Raw genomic sequence first — 22,408 nt, forward strand, 5'->3', positions numbered from 1 at the left:
AAAAGGGAGTTTGGGAACTTACAGCAAAGCACAGATGACAACATGTTTACTTGAGACAGCGCAAGCTAGCACGAAGGTAAAGCTAATTTTTTGCATTATAGCAATGACGCTGGTAGTGACCAAACAGTGATCTACAGTGTTTTTGCTTCACGTTTTGGTATCAGCTCGGGTCGCTTGGAACCCGGCCGGCGTGATACTAAAAAAGTATAGGGTACTACGTACTGCACCCAGTGGAAAAGCCCCCAAAAAGTAAGATGACCTGACCCGACCCAAACCAAACCATGGAGTACTATGCAATGGAAAAGCGCCATAAGAAGATTTGCTGTCATTTTTGCAGTGCTTATCACACTTAAATTCGTACTGCAACTCACAACTCAAATGCATTTGTTTGCTACGGTGCTGTAGATTCGGAAAAGAAGTGTAGAAAATGTGTGTTTTTTTTTTAAGAGATTATAATCTTTAATGGATTATTATTATGGGTCCTATATGTCACCCTATCTGTGAAATCCAGGTTTAAGACATTTCTCAAATCTCAAGGTTATCAAAGTTATATATTCACAGAATGTTCTTTACATTAAAGGGGACATCATTTTTTTTCAATGTTTAAGTGCTATAATTGGGTCCCCAGTGCTACTATAAACCTAGAAAATGTGAAAAAGATCAACCCAGTAACTTAGTTTTGGTAAACCGTTATCTTCAAGCATGTGAAAAAATAGCTCCTTGAAATTTGGCTCCCCTTGTGATGTCAGAAGGGGATAATACCGCCCCTTAATCTGCACTATCCAACCACGACACTTTTGCATACTTTTGCTCACACCTACAAAGTGGCAATTTTAACATGCTATAATAAATGATCTTTATGGTATTTTGAGCTAAAACTTCACATACATACTGTGAGGGACACCAAAGATTTATTTGACATCTTAAAAAGTTAAAAATTTCGCCTTTAAATTGAGATTTAAAGACCTTTAGCTGGGTTTTTACAGATAGGATCACATATAAAACCAGACAGACCAATCTGTTTGCTATTTGGGCACGATTAACATTGTATAGATTATATAGGTGAGCTTTGCTTGTTTACAGTATACGCTATGTTTCATACTGAACACATCAGAACAGCAGGGAGTTTTTTTCTGCTCTCTTTTAAAGAGTCTCTAGGGCTAACATTACATTAACACAGCGTCTATAAGCCAACATGAGGTCTGACTACACTTAAATTACAACCTGCCTCAGGATCTTTGTGTGAGCCGGTAGATATCATAAACATATGATGCTGTACTTCATTCATGGGTAGTTGAGGTCAAGATTGTAACTTGTCTTTTGTGTGGCCTCATTTCGAGTGAAAACATACTTTGTGTTGGCTCATAGTCATCAGAAAAGAAAGACCTCCATCTCACCTGCTTCCCAAAAATTCCCAACGTCTGTGGGCTGACAAATTGTCCATCCGTCAGCAGGTTTCTGGAGCGTGTTCGTTTCCACACTCATTGCATTTCAATGCAAGAACGTATACGCCAGTACTCTTAAGGACACACATGTGATCTTCATCAGACTTAATGTGTGGATGGATTTCTACTGTTAGCATTGTGTTTTATAACCTAATACCTCATATAAACTACAATCATTGCTTTTTCAATAGAAAGCATAATAGTCTAATGCAGGGGTGTCCAAAATTGGTCCTGGAGGGCCGGTGTCCTTCAGAGTTTAGATGAAACTTCCCTCAACACACCTGTCTGAAAGTTTGTAGTACTGTGCCGAGTAAGACCTTGATTAGCTGGATCATGTGCGTTGGATTGGGGTTGGAGCAAAACTCGGTAGAGACACCGGCCATCCAGGAGCAGGATTGGACACCCCTGGTCTAAAGCATCTTTAAAGTATCAAACACACTACATTTCTTTTTTCTTGCAATGCTTCTTCCCAGCAGACGCCTTATTTGAAACCTGGGACAACTTGCACAGGAAACTTGCAAAGGAAAGTTCGTGATGCTATGATGAGTATTTATAGTAGATCTGTCCTCTAGAGTTAACCCTGGAGAACCCAAGAAGACCTTGGGTAGCAGCAAATTAACATTGGCCAAATTTGACCCCGTGGGTTCAATTTCAAATACATCAATTTCATCATCATCAAAAAGCTGATCGTCCTGTGAACATCACATTTGACCGCATAATGTTCTTTCAAATAAGCGTTCTGCATGTTTTCCCCTCCGTTGGCTTCTTGGAAAGCAGGTGACACTTACGGTCTCTTATTTTTGGATGTGGGGAGGTGAATAGTCGCTCACACGCACCGACTCTGGTAGCACATCTCTGTGGCTCCCTCCTCCAGCAGAGAATGCGAATCTGCCAAAGCTTCTCTGTATGAGCCTTTCCCTTCTCCTTGCGTCCCACCGAGGCGCTTATGCTGCCAAACAAAGAATTGATTTGGATTCTTTGGTAAGTGGAGGATGCATGTACAGTCCTGATGTCAGCGATGATGTCATACTGGCCCTGCCGAAACGCTAGCATCTGCTCTGTCTTACCCAGCATGCATGTGGAGAGCAGCCCTGAAGAACTCACATGCACACATACTTATAAATCCATCCAGGTGTTCCAGTACATCATATATACTGTATATATATATATACAAGGAAACAAGTCAAGTAGACCCTGTCTACCCGAGGGGGAACACATGTCCTGGTTACTGTAGTTTCTCGTTCGTGTCTAAGGGAGACATTTTGAAGAGATTTAACTTTGTTAAAGACAACCACTAGTTGGGTTTCAATCATTTTAAAGTATAGCATAAGAAACGCCAAATTTCTAAGAAAACGTTTTTTACGCTTGCTTGAGGTGGTTTTTGACTTTTGCGAAAAAGAGTAAATGCGAATAATGGGAGATGGAAACGTATTTGACAAATAAATTCTGACGTAGCGAACATTAAACCCACGTGACTGATCATCTAGCTGTATCAGCTGAAGTTGTCTTTCCCGTTTATGGGGCTCGACGTTGTCTCCATTTTCTAAGCATGCCTAGTTTTTTACTGTTGGGTACTAGGCTACCAACACCACCGTCATTTGTTTGAACAACTTGATGGAAACGCATCTACCTACAAATTTGTTTGTTTTTATTTTTTTGCGAATTTTGATAGGTTTGCTTTAGGTTTTGATGGAAACCCAGCTACTAAAAAAAGTCCATTCGATTTTATATCCAAACAGGCTGGTGAAAATGTTTTGGACCAAATCTTAAATGTTTCCATTTGTTATCGTTAAAAAAAATTAAGTGAGTGATAACTATAGTAAACAGGATTTATTTTCCCCATGCCAAACCACACCCCAAACACATTTGTCAGCTGTATCTATAGAGATTTTGATAAGACTTTACATTAAGGTTCCATTTATTAACATTAACAGCTACCAAAAACTAACAATGAGCAATATATGTATTGTGTTGCAGAATTTATTTTGTTAAAGTTAGTAAATGCAAAAAATATCATTTATTCTTGGTGCATTAACCAAATTTTATAAATGTGTATTAAATTGAAATTAACTGTTTCCCTGCCAGCGTTTAAAAAAAAGTTGCAAGCCAGCTTTCGCAAAAGTTTAATGCTTTCCAGAAAATATTCTTCTTTAAATATATAAACATACAAATAAAAGAACAGACCCTTTTATTACTTCTCAAATATGGGTAAGTTTCTTCAAAAATACAAAATTATGAGGAAAAAGCTGAGAGAGTTGAATTTTTGTAAATTACTTTTGTTAGAGATCAGATTTAAAACGATGATCAAAACAGTTAGTAAGTTTTTACTGTTTTTGGATCAGTGAATGCTTCAGTGTTTTATAAGTTGGGTAAGAGCGTCACCTAGTGAATAACAGCGGAAATACGGATTGCCTTAAAATATTGTTATTGGCAGGACGCATTTTCTCTTAATTGACGAGATAACTCGTCAATAGCAGGGAAAGAGTTAAAAGGAACTAAATGAAATTAAGTAGGAATGCACCTACAGTATATATTGGCCTATAATCGATATAAGCTCGACATAATTTAAAACAAGGACTAAAACTATCAACAAAGCTATCGGTATATATAAGTAATGGTAAAAGTCATCCCAAGTGATCAGATATCGCTATCGGCACAGAAATTTGGTAGTGTTGCATCCCTAAAATGAAGTGCTGTAGATGTATTGTTCATTGATAGTTTCTGTTTAATAATTTAGCTAACGATTATAAAACAACAAAACGTTACTGTAAAGTATTAAAGATTTATTACATTCGAGTTATTTTTAAGAAATCTTCCAGGTTGCTGTTCCACAGCTCTGTGGTCACATCATCGGTTATTTTCTTCATTATTTATGCATTCACATCAGTCTTGTGTTCCTGGCACCATTTGTGTATTTGTTGTTTTTTAAGTCACTTGTCCTGTTGTTAGTAGCACTGTACAGATTTACCTCAGGTCTCATTGTTTGTTTTAATGTTACGTTGAAAAATGTCTTTCGTTCAGATGTATCTGCATGATCTGTCGTTTCTCATTCTTTCGCTGGGCGCTGGTTCAGCGAGTGTTAATTCACACTGTTCAATGTTTTAAAGAGGCACTTGCATGGCCTGACCACAGAGCATGAGACATTTGCCCAATCCACTGCCATGTCACATACTTAAATATATCCATCTCAGTCTGCTGCCTTTTTTTATTTAAACCACACTGTTGTGCCATAGGAATCTTTAAAGGCTTGTGACCTCTAAGTTTGTTTCATTGACATTATTAAAAAAGTCAAAGCCTTAAAGATTTAAAGTGGTACACACAGATCTGTACTATGATGACAAAGACCAGAAACATGCTTTACGCAAATGCAAAAACGAGCCATAAGTATTTTGTAGCATGCATTTGTGGACTCAAGCGAGCTCATAAGTGCCCCCTTGTGGCTGTACTAAGAATTGCATTTCATTATGATTATAACATTCATTACAAATCATGCTTGCATTTTTAAAAGCGCTCAAAGTGTTGTATTTGCGTAAAGTTTGCTTCGGGGATGTTGTTGATAATGCTCTAAATAATGAATCCTCTTGTTTTCTGTGTTGCATTAGGTCGATCCCCTCCAGGATTGGCAAAAACACCACTGTCCTTTTTGGGCCTAAAGCCTCACAATCCTGCTGAGATACAGTTGAACCAGGCGGGCTCAGGTGAGACTACACACATACGTGAAAGCATGCAGACTCACACATGGTCTATTCGCAGGGATCTAGGCAACATATAGAAGTCATATATCAAAATGACAGATCATTTCTCCCACACTTCTTGTTTTCTCCTCTCTTGAGCTCTGAACTTATAAGTGTGTTTAAATGGATCAGTGTTCTCCTTATATACTGTAAGCAGTTATCATTTTACTGGGGTCTGTTTGTGTGTGTCAGATATGGAGCATTAACATATTCATATGAAAAACTTTCATTACTAACTAAACAACAGGATTGGTAAACTAAACTTAAATATTGGGTCTTTTAGTCTATGGTGGAGCATTGTGTTAGCAGCGTAAAAGTTGTGTGTTCGATTCCTGGGGAAGATAAAATGATAAAATGTGTAGCTTAAATGTGCCAAGACTCTCTGGAAAAACGGTTTTCCCAATGCGTGCAACAAATGTAACAACTCAGGCAACAGCGAAGACAAAAAATATAATTTGATGCAATGAGATTCTTTGTATTTCTTAAAAGAAGGGTGAATATCATAAAACATTTAACTTAAAACATGTCAAATTCAACCCCAAAATATTACTTAAAGAAAATGCAGCTTATATTTAGGATTATTAGATTTCTTTGCATACAAGCAATGTTTGGTGCCAACCCATACGACAAAAAAGATATATATATATATTTTTTTTAAATATAATACAAAAATGTCAAAAAGTATGTGTAGAAATAATATAAAATCCTTTATATTCATGTTACATTAGAAGTAAAACTTTGTATGTTTCAAAGCTGTAAACATAACACGATTAAAAAAGATTAAAATTAAATATATTTTCAATAGCAAAAATATACTTAAAATGTTATATTTTATACTTATACATTTTATAGTATATGCATTTTATACAAAATTTTGTATTTTGGTCCGAAAAATATTTTTTATGTACAGTATGAAATATATTTGTTGCCCATGAAATATTATTTTGAAATGTTAATATATGAAGGTTAAAACTAAAATATTTTCAAATTCAAAAATATATTTAATTAAGCTTTACTTTCTACAAAATGTATTTAGCATATATTTATCCGTATTGGGAAAATGTGCCTCTTTTTTCATACATGCACAAAATTAATTATTCAATTTCAAGGGCCACAGGAGTAAATGGTGTCGTTTTTAAAGACTCATTGGTAACAGGATCCCATGTAGTGTTTTTTTTTTTTTTTTAGTTTGGAACTGATTCTTTGTGCTCTTGCACACGGCTGATTTTAGCATCAGTCATTCCTGAGGGTGTTAATTTGAACCCTGCCAAAACACAAGAGCTTTTAGTACTCATACATACAGCACACACACTTTTATGAGGTGATGATGTCACATGGGGCTCTTTGTCTGGCTAAAGTTAGACTAAATGATGTCATGTGCTTATTGAAGATAAGAGAGAGATCTTTTGTTATTTTAATCATTGCTGGAATTTGGACCAGGTTATTTTTCAGCTTTTTGTTCTCCTAATGTCAACATAAATGTTTCTACAATCCTTGTTGTTCCATTAAACTAATCTGACATTTCATAGTAGAAACAGGATGATCAACAAGATAAAATGTAAGACATGACTCAATTTTATCAGTCAGAAACAGATTAAAATGTCAGTTTCAAATATTAGTCAGGTATTAGAGAAAAAAATCAAGATTGGGCACGTCAGCCAAAAAGAAAAGTTGTTTAAGAAGTGGAATAAAATGTTATATTTTGTAAAAAGATTACGAAGACACAATGAATCACACACATAACACAAGGATAATTTAGACATGATTTTATTTCCTCGTCTTTTCATGCTCGTGTCAGCAGTGTTCGCTTCTTGATCATGTTTAAAAATGAATGAATTTCTGTTTCTTATGACTTTGTTCTGCTGCTGTCTGATACAGAAAGCGAAGATGAGGAAGGTAAGAATATACAGTATCAGTGATGAAGACACAGTGTTACATCAAAGCCACCTCCGAATATTTCTTGCTGGGTTCAAATCATTAAAGGAAAACACCACAGTTTTTCAATATTTAACTATGTTCTTACCTCAACTTAGACAAAGTAATACACACCTATCTTTTTTCAATGCAAGCACTTAATCTTTGTACAGCGTGTCATGAATGTGTTAGCATTTAGCCTAGCCCCATTAATTCCTTAGGATCCAAACAGGGATGAATTTAGAAGCTACCAAACACTTGCATGTTGTCCCTATTTAAAGACTGTCACATGAGTAGTTACACAAGTAGGTATGGTGGCACAAAATAAAATGTGGCACCGAGGTTGAAGTGCTGCAAACTAAGTGCTGTTCCGCCATGCAATATAGTTCAAATTTTTTTATCCGCTTAAAAAATCACCACGTTTTATTTTGTGCCACCATACTTACTCATGGAAGTGTTTGGCGCATCTGGAGGTCTCGCGGCACGAATGAGGCGTTTAGCGTGGCGCGGAAGACGCGATTCCGCCTAGATGTGATTCTGCCTAGGTGTGCGAATGCCGCAAATTAAGTGTTGCCGCAGGAACTTTGGTGGAAAAACGCGCCACGTTAACCAATCAGGAGCTTGCTCTAGTAGTGACGTGATTACAGAAAGCGAGCGGAGTCGGAGAAGCCCCTCCCACGGCGTGAATGTTCGTGTGAATGTCTCGATAACTAGAATCTCATGCATGAATGAAGCGAGTAAATTCAAAATGTTCAAGTGGCAAACTAGACGCGAATTTGACTCCTCAAACGCGACTGGTGTGAACCCACAGTAAGGAATGAATGGGGCTAGGCTAAATGCTAACACATTAATGACCCGCTGTACAAAGATTAAGTGCACGCATTGTAAAAAGATGGTATATATTAATTTTGAGGTTAGAACATAGTTGAGGTAAGAACATAGGAAAATATTGAAAAACAGTGGTGTTTTCCTTTAAATGCATCACAGATATCCTCCTTTGCACCTCATTTCATCGTGTCGGTCATGCACCATAAAGCATGTTCCACTTGTGTCCTTCATGATGGAGTAGCTTAAGCGAATGTGTCAAGTTTCTGTTTGATTTGGGCTCATATATCAGCTCCTTTTATTGAAAAAAGCTTTTGTCTTCTTAAAGGGATATTTCACTTTTCCTAACATTATATCATCTTTTCAAACCTGTTTGATTTCACAAAAGGTACAATCCTGGTTTTCAACATGATAAAAGATAATAGAATAAAATTTAAACGCTTCTAGATTTTTAAGTTAAGGTATTGTAGATATAAATGTTATTCCATAATTTCCATGTGCAGGTAGAAACTTCAGGGTTATCTTGTTTCATGAATGCATTTATTATTGTGCTCATTATCTATCTGTCTTGCACTCACAGATGTGTCTCTTTGTCTTTTTGGCAGAGCCTCGCAGCTATGTGGAGTCTGTGGCCAAAGCCGCGGCAGGGGCGGGCGGTCCACCAGCTTCACCCGTGTCCATGACATATGACAGCGACAGCTTAGCTCGCCCCACCGCTGCGTCCCACGCCCTGAACTCACCACTTTCCTCCAGCAGTCCCATTCAGAGTCCTGATGCAGTGTAAGTAACATTCAGACACAAAAACTAAGTACATGTAAGATTACACTCTTTAAAATGAAGCTTTACAAGGGTTTTTCACAGTGTTGCCATAGAACACTGCTTTCCAATCCTGGTCTTCCGAGTACCCCCTTCCCAAACGTTTCCATATTTAAATGTCTCCTCATTTAAAACACCTGATGCAACTCATCAGCCTACTTCCATGATGGTTAACATGTCTCCCTAACAAGCTGATGAGTGTAAAACTTTTTGGGAGGGGGTACTCGAGGACCAGGATTGGGAAACACTCTTATCTCCAATAGCCACATCCAGTCTAGTGCATATACAATGTTATCGGACTTGTTCCCTTGTTTTCTGTTTTTCAGTGAAAGCACATTGGTCGATAGTGGGGTGGGGATGAATTCTCTATCTCAGCCTGCCATTGATACCTATCACTCCCAGCATCCCGAAAACATGTACCGAATGCCCACACCCTCCTACCCCACATCTCACAGCATGCTGGGTAACTATATCACCCCTGATTTCAGCCCCTCCCTACCAGAGAGCGTACAAAACATGGCCACGACAACCCAGCCAATCACCGGGAGCACTGCAACAAGACACTACGATCTCATGCCCGACGTGACATCCGGCCCTGGCTTTCAGCACCGAATAACCAATCAAGACAGCCCGGTTCTGGGCCGACAGCCAACCCCAGCTAACGGTCACCCGCCGGGAATTCCGGGTAGCCCCATGCAAGTGAGACACACAATGGTGTCCCAGGGAACGCAGAGCAGTCCGATGATGTCTAGACAATACCCCGCCAACCAAGGGACTCCGGGTAGTCCGATCCTCAGCAGACAGCCATCGGGTCAACAAGCTGTTCAGAGCAGCCCGGTTCTCAGCAGACAGCCGGCCATGATGATGCCCAGTCAAAGCAGCCCTGTGTTGGGCAGACAGCCGTCCGTTACGCAGGGCAGTCAAGGCAGCCCTGTCCTGACCAGACAGTCCTCACTGACACATCAGGGCAGCCCTATTTTAGGACATCACCCGTCGATGACGCAGGCGACCCAGGGCAGCCCCATTCTGGACAGGCACCCAATGTACAGCGGCTACAATACTCCGGACGAGAGACACGGAGCGCTGTCACGCCAAAGCAGCTCCTCTGGATACCAGCCGCCATCAACACCTTCCTTCCCCGTCTCTCCGGCCGGATACATGGATGGAGTGGGATTCAGACAAGGCAGCCCCGGCCCGCAACCTCAGCTTCCCGAGAAGAGACGCATGTCGAGCGGCGAACGCCCCAACGGAGGTTTGTCTTACGGGACGCTTAACGGGAAAATGTCCTCGTCGATGTCCAGCAGCGGCAGCACCCCAAGCGTCCATTTCTTTCACACGCTTCCTGATTTCTCCAAACTCAACATGTGTGGTAAGACCTGATGAAGATAAATAAAAGTGTGCCATTTGAACTGATATCAGTTTACAACTGGTTTACATCACTTTTTATATTCCAGATGGAAGTCCAGAGACAAGGATGAATGTAAAGTTTGTCCAGGACACATCGAAATTCTGGTATAAACCAGACATCTCCAGAGACCAAGGTAAGGGCATAGTTTGTTCATGTTAAGGTTAATTTACCTGTAATGCTCATATCTCTCATGAACAGTGAAATATAGCCACCCTGTATGAGGTCAATCGCTGTTGGTCTGCACATCTGGTCCTTCTTTGTGTTCTTATTGAATTACATCATCTGTGCTGGAGATCTCTATAAATGCAAGCACATGCAGTGACATCACATGCCACTCGGCATATGTGCTCAGTTAAACATCTGCACGTGTTGATTCATTAACTCGCTGTTACGATAACGAATAAACCTCCTTAACAAGGTTTTGCTTTTACTTGCTCCCTATCTGTGTACGTGTTAAACTGCAGGGTAAACTGTAGCAATGTGTTAACATATTAAAGCTTTCACGGCAACAACCAATCTGGATAATTTGTCCCCAAATTAAAATGATGTCATTAATTACTCACGCTTTGAAATGCATATGTCCTTTGAAGGCTTTATAAAGGACAACATAAAAGTGCCATAAAAGCTGTGCAATTTATCTAAATGTTTCAGTTTGCTTTCAACAGAATGGGTTTGGAATGGCATAAGGAGGCGTAGATGTTTTTATGGCGATTTGACTTCTGTATTTTTCTCCTCTTCGTTGTAGCGATCAACATGTTGAAGGACGAAGACCCTGGAGCTTTTGTTATTCGAGACAGTCATTCATTCAGAGGTGCCTACGGCTTGGCCATGAAAGTTGCTTCACCGCCTCCAACTGTGCAGCCCACAAAGAAAGGTATTTAATGTGCCATGTGGGTAATGCAGATAAGCATCTGCCAAATGTATTCCAGACCTACTGTGATTCATAATCCCACAACACACAATAAAAGGCATGCAATATTGACATACATGACACAAAGACAGCGGTTAACCTATGTATTTTCTACTATTGTACGGCTTTGTGAAATATTTTATTATGAAAGTAAATCATACTCTTCTTAAAAATAAAGGTGCTTCATGATGCCAAATACAAACTATTTTTTAGCTATGTGGTTTCATAAAAAAACATTTAATATGCAAAGAATCTTTCTATTTCACAAAAGGTTTTTTTGTAGTGGAAAGACTATAAATAGGTAAGAAATTCAAAAACTTTCAATTGAATGGTTCTTTAGGGAGCCGTTGCTGTTTTTACTGTAGCACCTATATTTTTAAGAGTGTATTTGTGCAAAATGACCACTAAACCATAGATGTGCTTTCTGATAGCAATAGTTGGCTTTTTCCGACATAATAAATTATTTAAACACAAAACAAACTCTTTCATGGTAATTTAAGACTCCTTGGCTTCACATTGATGTTTTTTATGCCATAATAACGGAGAATTATCCCATAGTATATATTTTAGAAATAATAGTAATGTAAAGTATCACAAATAACCAAAATTACGCTGGAAATCATTAAAAAATAAATGCAATATATATTGTTTTATTTTTTATCCATTCTCCTGTGTAAATGGTTGTTCACATTTTAACGATAACTATAAAAGTAGTTTTTAAGACAAATAGAAAATAGCGGACTTCACACCACAACTATAACCATAAAGATACAATATCGTTGGGATTATTTTCTGGGCGTTTTTTTTTTTTACGGATGAACAATAAATCGACGACTTCATGTGCATTTGAAAAGACAGATGACACGGTAAAGAAGCTCATTGCTGAGGTCTTTTTATATAAAAGGAAATATGCTATTTTAGTTAACTCTTTCCCCGCCATTGACGAGATATCTCGTCAATTAAGAGAAAACGCTTCCCCGCCAATGACGAGATTTTCCGTCTTTCCGCAATACCGCTATTATCCACCAGGTGGCGCCCTTCCGCAACTTTTAAAAACCGGAAGTATTGCCCTATGGCAAGCTGCTGCATGTCCGTGTCTGTTTTAAAGATCACTCTGAATGGGATCTCTTTGAAAAGTCTGTCACAAAAATTTAATTATCTCTGCTTTTTACTCAAAATATGGTGTTTTTGCAAAAACCTACCCATATTCAAAAGCTGATTGCAAAAGAACCACTAAAGGTAGGATGAAACGGTTTTTTTGTTTGAAAGCAGAGGGTCTGTTCTTTCATTTGGTATATTGTATGTTTATTTATTTAAAGAAGAACATTTTCTGGAAGGCATTCAACTTTGGTGAAAATCATGAAAAACGCTGGCGCTGGCTGGCAACTTTTTTTAAAAACGCTGGCGGTGAAAGAGTTAATGTCATTAAAGGTAAATGATGATTTGTGCGAGTGAACGAATTAGCATAAAGTTATTGTTATCGTCCGGTGGTGTGGATGCTAATATTGTATTATTGTTATCTTTTTAATGTGAACGGCCCTTAACTCGGACTCTCATAAAGAAATTGATATGTAGAGTTTGAATTTCTCTGAAAAAATTTGAATGGTTTTCAAAATCTTTAATTTTAAACCGTTATGTGATAGTGTGTGCATGAAATGTTATTGCATTAAAAAAGGTTTCCTAAACTGGTTTATCGAGGGAATTGCATGAGGTTTATGAGTTGATAAAAAAACAATTAATTAATTACAATTACAGTAAATCATAAAATGTAAATAATTTAAAAATACTATAAAACACTTACTACCGCAAAATATATATTTTACCCATTTAATCTGAATGTCATGGGACCATTACACAAAACTTCAATATGTCAGAGAACTCGTGCATAATGGACAGATGTTTCATGTATTAATAAAAGACAATGACCAGATTAAGGTCCAATAGCAGGTAATGATAACAATGTAAAACACTATTGATTTAACTTTAAAATGGATGAAAAATAAATGTGTTTGAAGTTTAACATGCAAATGTGATATTCAATTATTGAAATATTTACGTAAAATCTCAGGGGTAACTTGTAAATAAATTATTTGAGTCAAGGGCGTTGAAAACCGATGGCATAGCAAATCTAAAGGCCTTTCGCTTCCTATCACAATAATGTACTTAAAAACTTTCAAAACCTTTTAATACTTTATTAATCATTGTTGCAAATTATATTTCAATGTATTTACTTTGACTCCCTTTATTTCAGCTGGAGATGTCACCAATGAGCTGGTGAGACATTTTCTAATTGAGACGAGTCCAAAGGGTGTGAGACTGAAGGGCTGCCCCAATGAACCGTACTTTGGTAAATTCCTTTTATATTCTCTTCCTAAACATTAAGCCACACCGCTCCTTTTAGCTTCAGTACATCAGCAATGGTGTTAAATATTGTGAAAGCCACTTTGTCAAGTTTCTAGAATAAATGCCTTTAAGTCCCATTAAATCAAGCTCTCCATCTCGCTTCCAGAAGTCTGTGTAACATATGTAGTCCAAACGGCAACATGCAAGTTATTCAATGCAGCTTTGAGGCGGTCCAGGCTCTAATATAGTGTCTGTTCACCACATTACATGGGGACTAGACAGGTTTCTGGATAATGTTGTGGTCTTCAATATTCATTATTTCATATCGAAAAAGAAAAATTGCGGGTCGGGCAGCATTCAAAAGCCCTTAAATGTTCGGTTACGGTAACCATTGCGTAAGTGTGAGATTGTTAGCAGGAGGCAACAAAAAATCATGTGTGAGAATGAAAGCAGGTGTGAGAGATATTTGGCAGGACTTTCATCTTGTGGATGTTAATAAACGCAGAGCTTCGTGCTGCCTCTGGTCCTAAGGCAGAATCAGTACATGAACGTCTGCCAGGACACCTACTGCTTTAAGAAATCATTCACACACAAATTAATGTTTTTATTATTTACTCACCTGCATTTCATTCTAAAATATTTCAGTCTTTTCCTCACACAAATCAAATGCAGTCTTTAAACATGTCACATTTGGTGGTTTGATGGTGGTCAGTGATATTAAAGGAACACACCCAGATTTTGGGACTTTAGCTTATTCACTGTATCCCCCAGAGTTAGATAAGTCCATACATACCTTTCTCATCTCCGTGCGTGCTGTAACTCTGTCAGACGCAGCCTCCGCTAGCATAGCTTAGCACAAAGACTGGAAGTGAATGGCTCCAGCTAGCAAACTGCTCCCAATAAGTGACAAAATAACGCCAACATTTTCCTATTTATGTGTTGTGATTTGTATAGTCACACCATGTAAAATATAACAAGGTCATATGATACACAGCGATCTTTTAACAGTATATATACTGGGAACTATATTCTCAGAAATCAAAGCACTGCTACTTGGGCGGAGTGATTTGCACAACTCTGACCGAACTCTCTGCTCCTCACCAGGGGGTTTCTCGGGTGCTGTGAGCAAATCACTCCGCCCAAGTAGCAGTGCTTTGCCTTCTGAGAATATAGTTCCCAGTATATATACTGTTAAAGATGGCTGTGTCTCATATGACCTTGTTATTTGTATACGCTGTGACTATACAAATCACAACACATAAATAGGAAAATGTTGGCGTTATTTTGTCACTTATTGGGAGCAGTATGCTAGCTGGAGCCATTCACTTCCAGTCTTTGTGCTAAGCTAAGCTAGCGGGGGCTGCGTCAAACAGAGTTATGGCAAACACAGAGATGAGAAAGGTATGTATGGACTTATCTAACTCTGGGGGATACGGTGCATAAGCTAAATTCCCAAAATCTGGGCGTGTTCCTTTAAATGTCCCTGATGCCAAATCTGACACTTCAATGTCAATCCAAGTCATTTTAAAATAGAAGGTAGTGACATGGATTAATTTAATGTTCTCATGAAATCAAAACTCACAATTCTTATTCTGCCAGCATTTTTATTTTAAGTTGCCAGCATTTTTTATGATTTTTACAAAAGTTTACGGCATTCCAGAAAAATTTCTACTTTAAATATATAACCATACAGGAATTTTTACTGTTTTTAAATCCTTGGATGCTTAAGAGTTTTATAATAGCGGAATTATAGATTGCCGTAAAAACTCATCATTTGCAGGAAAGCGTTTTCCCTTAATTGACGTGATAACTCGTCAATGCCGCAGAAAGAGTTAATGGAATATTGCGGTATTCATTATAAATAGTTTATCCATCTAATTAATTGTGTTTTTTATTCATGGGCCCTCATAAACTTTAATCAAAATCTGAAATGTTGATCCTTCACTGATGGCGTCAGCTTGACAGCTTGGGCGGAGCATCTGTTAACCCCGCCCCCTCCAACTGCGAGCTCCATTTCTGAATGAAACGCCTACTTTTTTATATCAAATCAGATCCCAGTGGAAAACACTTTCATTCACTGCTATATAAAAATGAGTGCTCATTGTAGTTTAAAAATTCAGCTTTGGTTTCACATAATAAAGTAATGGGAGTGAATGATTGACATACTGGGTGAATTGTTAATTGTTATCTTTATACCAACCTCTCATTTCCTGTTAATGCCGATAGTATCTGATTGCAGAAGGAAGGGAGTTTAGAAACTGATAATAATATCTAAACTGGAAACAAGGACTCGGTATAAATCCTAGACTTGTTTTCTTTCTGTGCTGAGATAACATTGTGGCTATTTATCATAGTGTCCAAACAAACTCTCTCCCGTGTGGCACTTTTCCTAATATAGTCAAATATTTGGAGCAAAGGTTTATTATACAGTACAAACTTGACTCCAAAGGTTTAACCACGTGCCAGTATAATCATCCCATGGTACTGCATATGAGCACAGCGATCGCCCGACATTCATCAAATGGGGCTGGATTGACTAACGTGTAGATTTATGACTTTCCAGCCTGGGCATCACAGTTTGAGCGCCATGGGATGTTTATAAAGTAAAGTTTGCCCTCGTGTGATTGTTGCTCATAAATTTGACCGTCAATTTGTTTTCATCGTCTCTTTCTCTCTGTCTGTGTAGGCTGTTTGTCTGCGCTGGTTTACCAGCACTCCATCACTCCACTGGCTTTACCCTGCAAACTCGCCATACCAACCAGAGGTGAGACACATTATCTCAGTAATGTATTTTACAGTAATGTAAAGTATTTTTCAAAATGCAATAAATCCATTTTGACTAATTTGGGTAAAAATGGGTTTTCTATACCAAGAAAGTGATGAGATGAAAACGACTATTTTCTGTTACAAACTTTCACATAGCATGTTTAGGTTATAGTAACATTAAAAATTAAAATTTTATTTTCAAAGATTTATTATGAAAACGGATTATTTTTTCCGCAAAATGCAATAAATCCATGACTATAAATCTATTGAATCAATATATAAATGTGCATTCATCTTTCCCATGTTATATTCATTTAGTTGACTAGTGGTATACACTGTTAAAAAATAAACATTAATGGCATTAATCAAAACCGATATTTATCGGCCGATTTTTTTATGAATTTGAAACCATCAGCATATCGGCAATAGCACGAAAAAGGCCGATACCGATTGTTTATTAATTAAATGCATAAAGAAATCCATTATATGTAAAAAAATAAGTTAATGTTGTTAATAAAATAAATGCTGAATAGCAAAAACCACCTTTGAAGGTTGTCATGCTGTCTTATTATATTTGTTTTAGCTTAATTTGTGCCTCTCTTATTATGTTGGTCAGTTGAATGTTAATTAGATAAAATCCATGTTCAGTAAAAATAATTTGATGCAGAAATAAACTAGCTAATAGACCAACTGCATAGTATTGTATACAAGTGTTTAATATCGGTATCGGCATCGGTATCGGCCAGAAGTTGTCTTTTTTAAATCGGTATTGGCCCAAAAAAAATCAGTGCATTCCTACTTTGCATAAAGTAATGGAAAGTTTTTAAAGCAACAGCTGGCATTTTTCTGTCGCCCGAGTGGCTTACATTTCTTCCCCGCCACAGAAAACCACCACAGGTTTATCAATGCCATCAAAATCACTATTTTGTTTTTGTTTGTTTGTTGATCACGAAGTACAAAGTAGATGAGGAAAAGTAGGAATCTGTGTGTATTCAACGCGCCACCATTGTTGTTTACGTGGAATGGTGCGCTGTGATTTGTTGAGCAGATTTATTGCATTTTGCAGAGAAGGAAGACTGGCGTTTATTGAGTTTTGGGGGAAAAGATGACAGAATAACACGGCAGATATCGGATTTTGCGTAAAATTAAGAATTAACTTTTTAATACTGACCTGATACAATACTGATTTTGATAGTAACAATTTTATTTTAAATGGCGTTTATCGCGTTTTGGAACCAAACTCTTCATATGTTTCATGTCCGGTTTGCCCGGCGTGAGTAATGAAGAATATTTCCTGAGGTTGTTCATCTGGCCTCTATCCTCAGTCAACTGCTAGATGCCATCCAGGTGTCAAGAGGGCATAAGACCCGAGACCTTTATGAGTGCATCTCTGTCTTTCCACACAGAGTTTAACAGCTGTTAGTCAGAAACACTCATTCATAGTGAGGCATTCCAGGGTAGGCACATACTGATACAATGATTGATCAAATACACTTCGGATAAAAGCATCCGCCAAATGCATAGATGTAAATTTAACTCTTTCTCAACCAGCATTTAAAAAAAAATGCCAGCCAGCGGCAACATTTTTTATGATTGAGGACCCACGGCATATGTAGATAAAAATGTCTCATTCTAATGTTAAAAAAACAATACAGTTCATTATGTAAGGTCTTTAGACACCACTGATAATATACCGTATTTTCCGGACTACAAGTCGCTCCGGAGTATAAGCAGCATCAGTCAAAAATGCGTTTTAAAGAGGAAAAAACTTATATAAGTTGCAGTGGACTATACGTCACGTTTATTAAGATTTCACAAAATCCAAGGTGAAGAACAGACATTTAATCTGGAAAGGAAAGTTATTCAACTAAACATTAGCACAGAACAGCAGGCTGAATAGGTGTCCGTACGTTAAAGTAACATAAACAGTTATTTAAACGATACACAATAGCACACAGAACATACCTGAGAGGCTGAATAGGCTAAATTAACACGACAAGACAAATCAAGTTCAAAAAGATCCCAAAGTCATTCCACATCACTGAATCCATTGAATTACATAAATACAGGAGCAGCACAGAGCCGACTCTCGCGGCTGTAGACGGTAATGGTTTCTCTTGGTTCATATGAAATTATTTTGATGTATAATTCGCACCTGACTACTGTATAAGTTCCAGGACCCCCCAAACTATGAAAAAAGTGTGACTTATAGTCCAGAAAATACAGTAGCTATGTACATTATGTTGCATTTCTGTCAAGAAATCCTTCCGCGTTAAAGGCAAGAATTCCAGGTCATAGGGTTCATGTTATCAAATAATCATCAGACTACTTGTTTTTGAAAGGATGTGTAAATTCAAAACTTGACCTGTTGTTGTTTCAGATCCTCTGGAGGAGTCGCCTGAGACCGCGACACCAACTAACCCTGCCACTGAGATGCTCAAACAGGGCGCAGGTGAGAGAAATACGATGAATATCTAATATGTGTGCTCAGAACTACATACTCTGAATCAACTCTGAATCAATGTTCTCCCTCACCCTGGTGTCACAATGATTTAGGGCAGAAGAGCTCTACTGAAGCCCATGGTAAACCCAAGTGATGTTCTGTGATGTTTGTTGATCTGTGTTTTATTTAACCCGACTCTTGACTGCTGTTTCTAGAGAGGCGGCCGCACGTCTCTCTTAATTCTGTCCATGCATGTGATGGTTTATACTTCGGAAACACTTTTTTATCTGTCTTGTCAAACCGTTCATCTTGAAGCCCTTCCTTTTGTCAAAAGCCTTGAGTGTATTTCAAAAACCTCTGTCTCCTATTGAATATGGCATGTTCTTTAATAATGACTGTGTTAAAATACACTGCATGGATTTACAGATAATATCAGTGGTTCTCAATTTTATTTCTCTTTGAAAACTAGAAAATTAATAGAATATGATTGATGCCAGATGTCAGGTAGAACAGCCCTGTTAAAGAATAGATAGTTTTTGGTGTTTAACTCACTCCCCGCCAGCCTTTTTTGCAAAAGTTTCACAAAATGCCTTCCAGGAATATTTTCTTCTATAAATATAAACCAAAATTGGGCCCTATTTTACGATCGGAAACGCAAGTGCGAAGTGCAAAGCGCAAGTGACTATGTGGGCGGATCTTGGGCGCTGTTGCTATTTTCCCGGCAGGAGAAATAACTCTTGCGCCAGGCGCAAATCAATAAAGGGTTGGTCTGAAGTAGGTTCATTATTCATAGGTGTGGTTTGGGCGTAACGTCAAATAAACCAATCAGAACACTATCCAACATTCCCTTTAAACGCAAGTGCGCAAGTTCCATGGCGGGTTGCTATTATTATGACGGATTTACCAGGTGCACGCCAGGAGCGGTTTACAGCTGAGGAGACTGACGTTCTTGTAAGAGCAATCAAAGGCAGAGAAGTTGTTTTGTATGGGAATGGGAGAAACCCGCACAAATCAGCGCCGCAAGCGCTACAATGATGTCAGGAGGTGGATCTGCCTCTACACAGGACCTGACGCCAGCAGAGGACATCGCTGCGTCCACCCTCACCGCTGAAAGCCAAGAAACCCAAGCAGTCCAACCCCAAAGTACTCTTACAAATCAAGTTCACATACATTGAGGTTTCTTATGAAAACATTTTAATTATTATTTACATAAAATAAACGTAATACAGCCACACAACAAACTTATGAAAATATTTTAATCCTTATTTGCATGACAATATTTTTAACGCAGCCACACAAAATGAATAAAAACTATTACCACAATGCTCACCACAATGATCTCCCTTATCTCATGTGTTAATATTTTTTATTGTAACAATTGCAAATATAACTGTTGCATCTGTGTAGATTAGATAAGCAAAGTGTGTGCGCGTTGTGCACGGTATACATTATGGTCAAGCATGCGCCCTTAAAATAGCATAATGAACAACGCGCCACTGACTTTAGACTAGTTTTTTCTGGTCAGTGGCGCAATTGTTTTTTGAAACTGCAAAATAGCATCAGGGATGATTTGCGCCGCAACACGCCTCCTTTTTTGCGCTGAACCGCCCAGGGAGCGCAAGTTCATTCCCTAGTTTGCCGACGTGCGTCTGTGGAGGGAAAAACCCGCTGTGCGCCGGTGCAAAATACGAATGATACATGCGTCACTGTCAAAGTCAATTGCGCTGGGTGCAAGATAGGGCCCAATATATCAAATGAAAGAACAAACCCTTTGCTTTCAAACAAACAAACAAAACGGGAAAAAGTTTAATCCTATCTTCATTTGTTATCTTTTTATTACCTCTCAAAAATGGGTAGTTTTTTAAAAAAAAACACCAAATTTTGAGCAAAAAGCTGAAATAATTGCATTTTTGTAAAGAAATTTTGTTCAGATCAGATTCAGAACGAAGATCAAAACTTACATGGAGTTTAAAATTTGTAAAATTAGTTTTTGCTTAAGTTTATTATAAATTGGATAAGAGCACCATCTAGTGGATAGTAGCAGAATTACAGTTTACCGTAAAAACTCGTCAGGAAAGCGTCATTGGCCGGAAAATGTTTTCTCTAAATTTACGAGATAACTCATAAATGGCGGGGAAAGAGATAAAAGACATTGAAAAGCATTTTGCAAAACATGAACTGCATTGAAGTCTTCTGAATCCATGCAGCAGCTTTGTGTAAAGCCTAAAATTGAATTCATTATCCTCTGAACATCTGTATGGTAATGGGATACTGTTGCCAAAAATGTATTACCCCATATAAGAAATAACTGAACACAGCAGTTTTGAATTTGAGAACCACTGGATTGTGCAAATGCCAGATATATTTTTCATAAATGTTTTCCTACAGTAGTCATTAAATCTCAAATCACAACTTCTTTATTGATGTTTTCTTGTCTTTCCCAGCATGCAATGTTTTGTATATAAACTCTGTGGATATGGAGTCTCTGACTGGGCCTCAGGCCATTGCTAAGGCAATTTCAGAAACGATGGCAACCAGCCCGGCACCCACAGCCACCATTGTTCATTTCAAGGTGTCGGCACAAGGCATCACGCTTACTGACAACCAGAGAAAGTGAGTTGTTTCTCTCTCACTCTCTCTCATATCTTTCTGTTTAAGATTTAAGTTTCTATTTAAATCATTTATTTAAATGTATTATCTTTTAAATACCATTTTCTCAACAGGCTTTTCTTCAGACGTCACTACCCCATAAACACAGTCACCTTCTGTGATATTGATCCCCAGGAGAGAAAGTAAGTTTAAAGGTTTATGAGTCTTGTTAAGCTGAGGCATTACTTTTCAAAGCGATCACCTAGCTGACTATAAAATACAATATTTAGGGACTTTCTGGTTTGTGGGTATGGATTAGGTTATTGGTTCAATTATTCCATTGAAACTTGGGCCAGCTAGTAACTGCCCCCGAATCAAAGTGAACACTAGCCAAATAAACCGTACTTTGGGTCAAACGTACTCTGGTATGGTACGGTAGGCATAATGTGAGTACACCCTAAGGGTCTGTTTTTTTGACAGCAAACAGGAAATTATTGTGCATTTGGGGACCTTAAAACGCAAACTTTTGAAGATGGGTTTCAAAGTGCAAGGTTGTCGTCTCCTTACGAGACTTACCTGTGAATCTGTGTAGGGCTGCATAACAATTAATCACAACTAATCAATAAATCTAATCGATTAAACTTTTTTATTTATTAAAAAGTATACATACATATATATATATATATATATATATATATATATATATATAAATATAAAAATGTATATACACATTTTTCTAATATCACTACCAAGGGTCAATGCTTTCGCCATCTTGATTGTTTGTATTTATTGCTCTGTAGAAGAATGCATATCATGTCATGTGGTGTTTACTTAACAAACATCGCCATCTACTTGACACACTAGTACAGCGTTTTTAGTCATGTTTGCGGATCCATGCAATCTTTTTGACAGCATTGTCATGTGTACAATATTTTACTACATTGTTGTAAATGTAGCCTTAAGCCTTGCGTATAGTTGTTTTTTACGTGTATGCAAGCGTACATGCACGGAAGAAAACACAGCCTTGCAAAGCATACCGTATTTTCCAAACTATAATTATAAGTCGCATCATTCAAAAATGCGCCATGAAGACGAAATGACATAAACAAGTCGCAGTGGACTATACGTCGCATTTATAGAAAATTATTTCACAAAATCCAAGCCGAAGAACAGACATTTAATCTGAACAAAACTAAACAATAGCACACAGAATAG

General features: G+C 37.9%; 1 protein-coding gene across 11 annotated transcripts in view; it reads left to right on the forward strand.

Annotated features, from left to right (window-relative positions):
• Positions 1-22,408, forward strand: part of tns1b (tensin 1b) — a 320,658-nt gene that overhangs the window by 292,965 nt on the left and 5,285 nt on the right. For 10 of the 11 annotated variants that reach the window (XM_065252286.2, XM_065252281.2, XM_065252287.2 and 7 more), the window contains 11 exons: positions 5,048-5,143; positions 8,524-8,698; positions 9,061-10,103; positions 10,189-10,275; positions 10,888-11,016; positions 13,304-13,399; positions 16,082-16,159; positions 18,542-18,613; positions 18,718-18,744; positions 21,049-21,217; positions 21,328-21,396. In XM_065252286.2, the coding sequence (XP_065108358.1) occupies positions 5,048-5,143; positions 8,524-8,698; positions 9,061-10,103; positions 10,189-10,275; positions 10,888-11,016; positions 13,304-13,399; positions 16,082-16,159; positions 18,542-18,613; positions 18,718-18,744; positions 21,049-21,217; positions 21,328-21,396 (2,041 nt within the window). The remainder of the gene's footprint in view (positions 1-5,047; positions 5,144-8,523; positions 8,699-9,060; positions 10,104-10,188; positions 10,276-10,887; positions 11,017-13,303; positions 13,400-16,081; positions 16,160-18,541; positions 18,614-18,717; positions 18,745-21,048; positions 21,218-21,327; positions 21,397-22,408) is intronic. The other variant, XM_065252284.2, reaches the window with a different exon arrangement.

Source organism: Paramisgurnus dabryanus, chromosome 15 (assembly GCF_030506205.2).
Source record: "Paramisgurnus dabryanus chromosome 15, PD_genome_1.1, whole genome shotgun sequence".
Classification (NCBI taxonomy): domain Eukaryota; kingdom Metazoa; phylum Chordata; class Actinopteri; order Cypriniformes; family Cobitidae; genus Paramisgurnus; species Paramisgurnus dabryanus.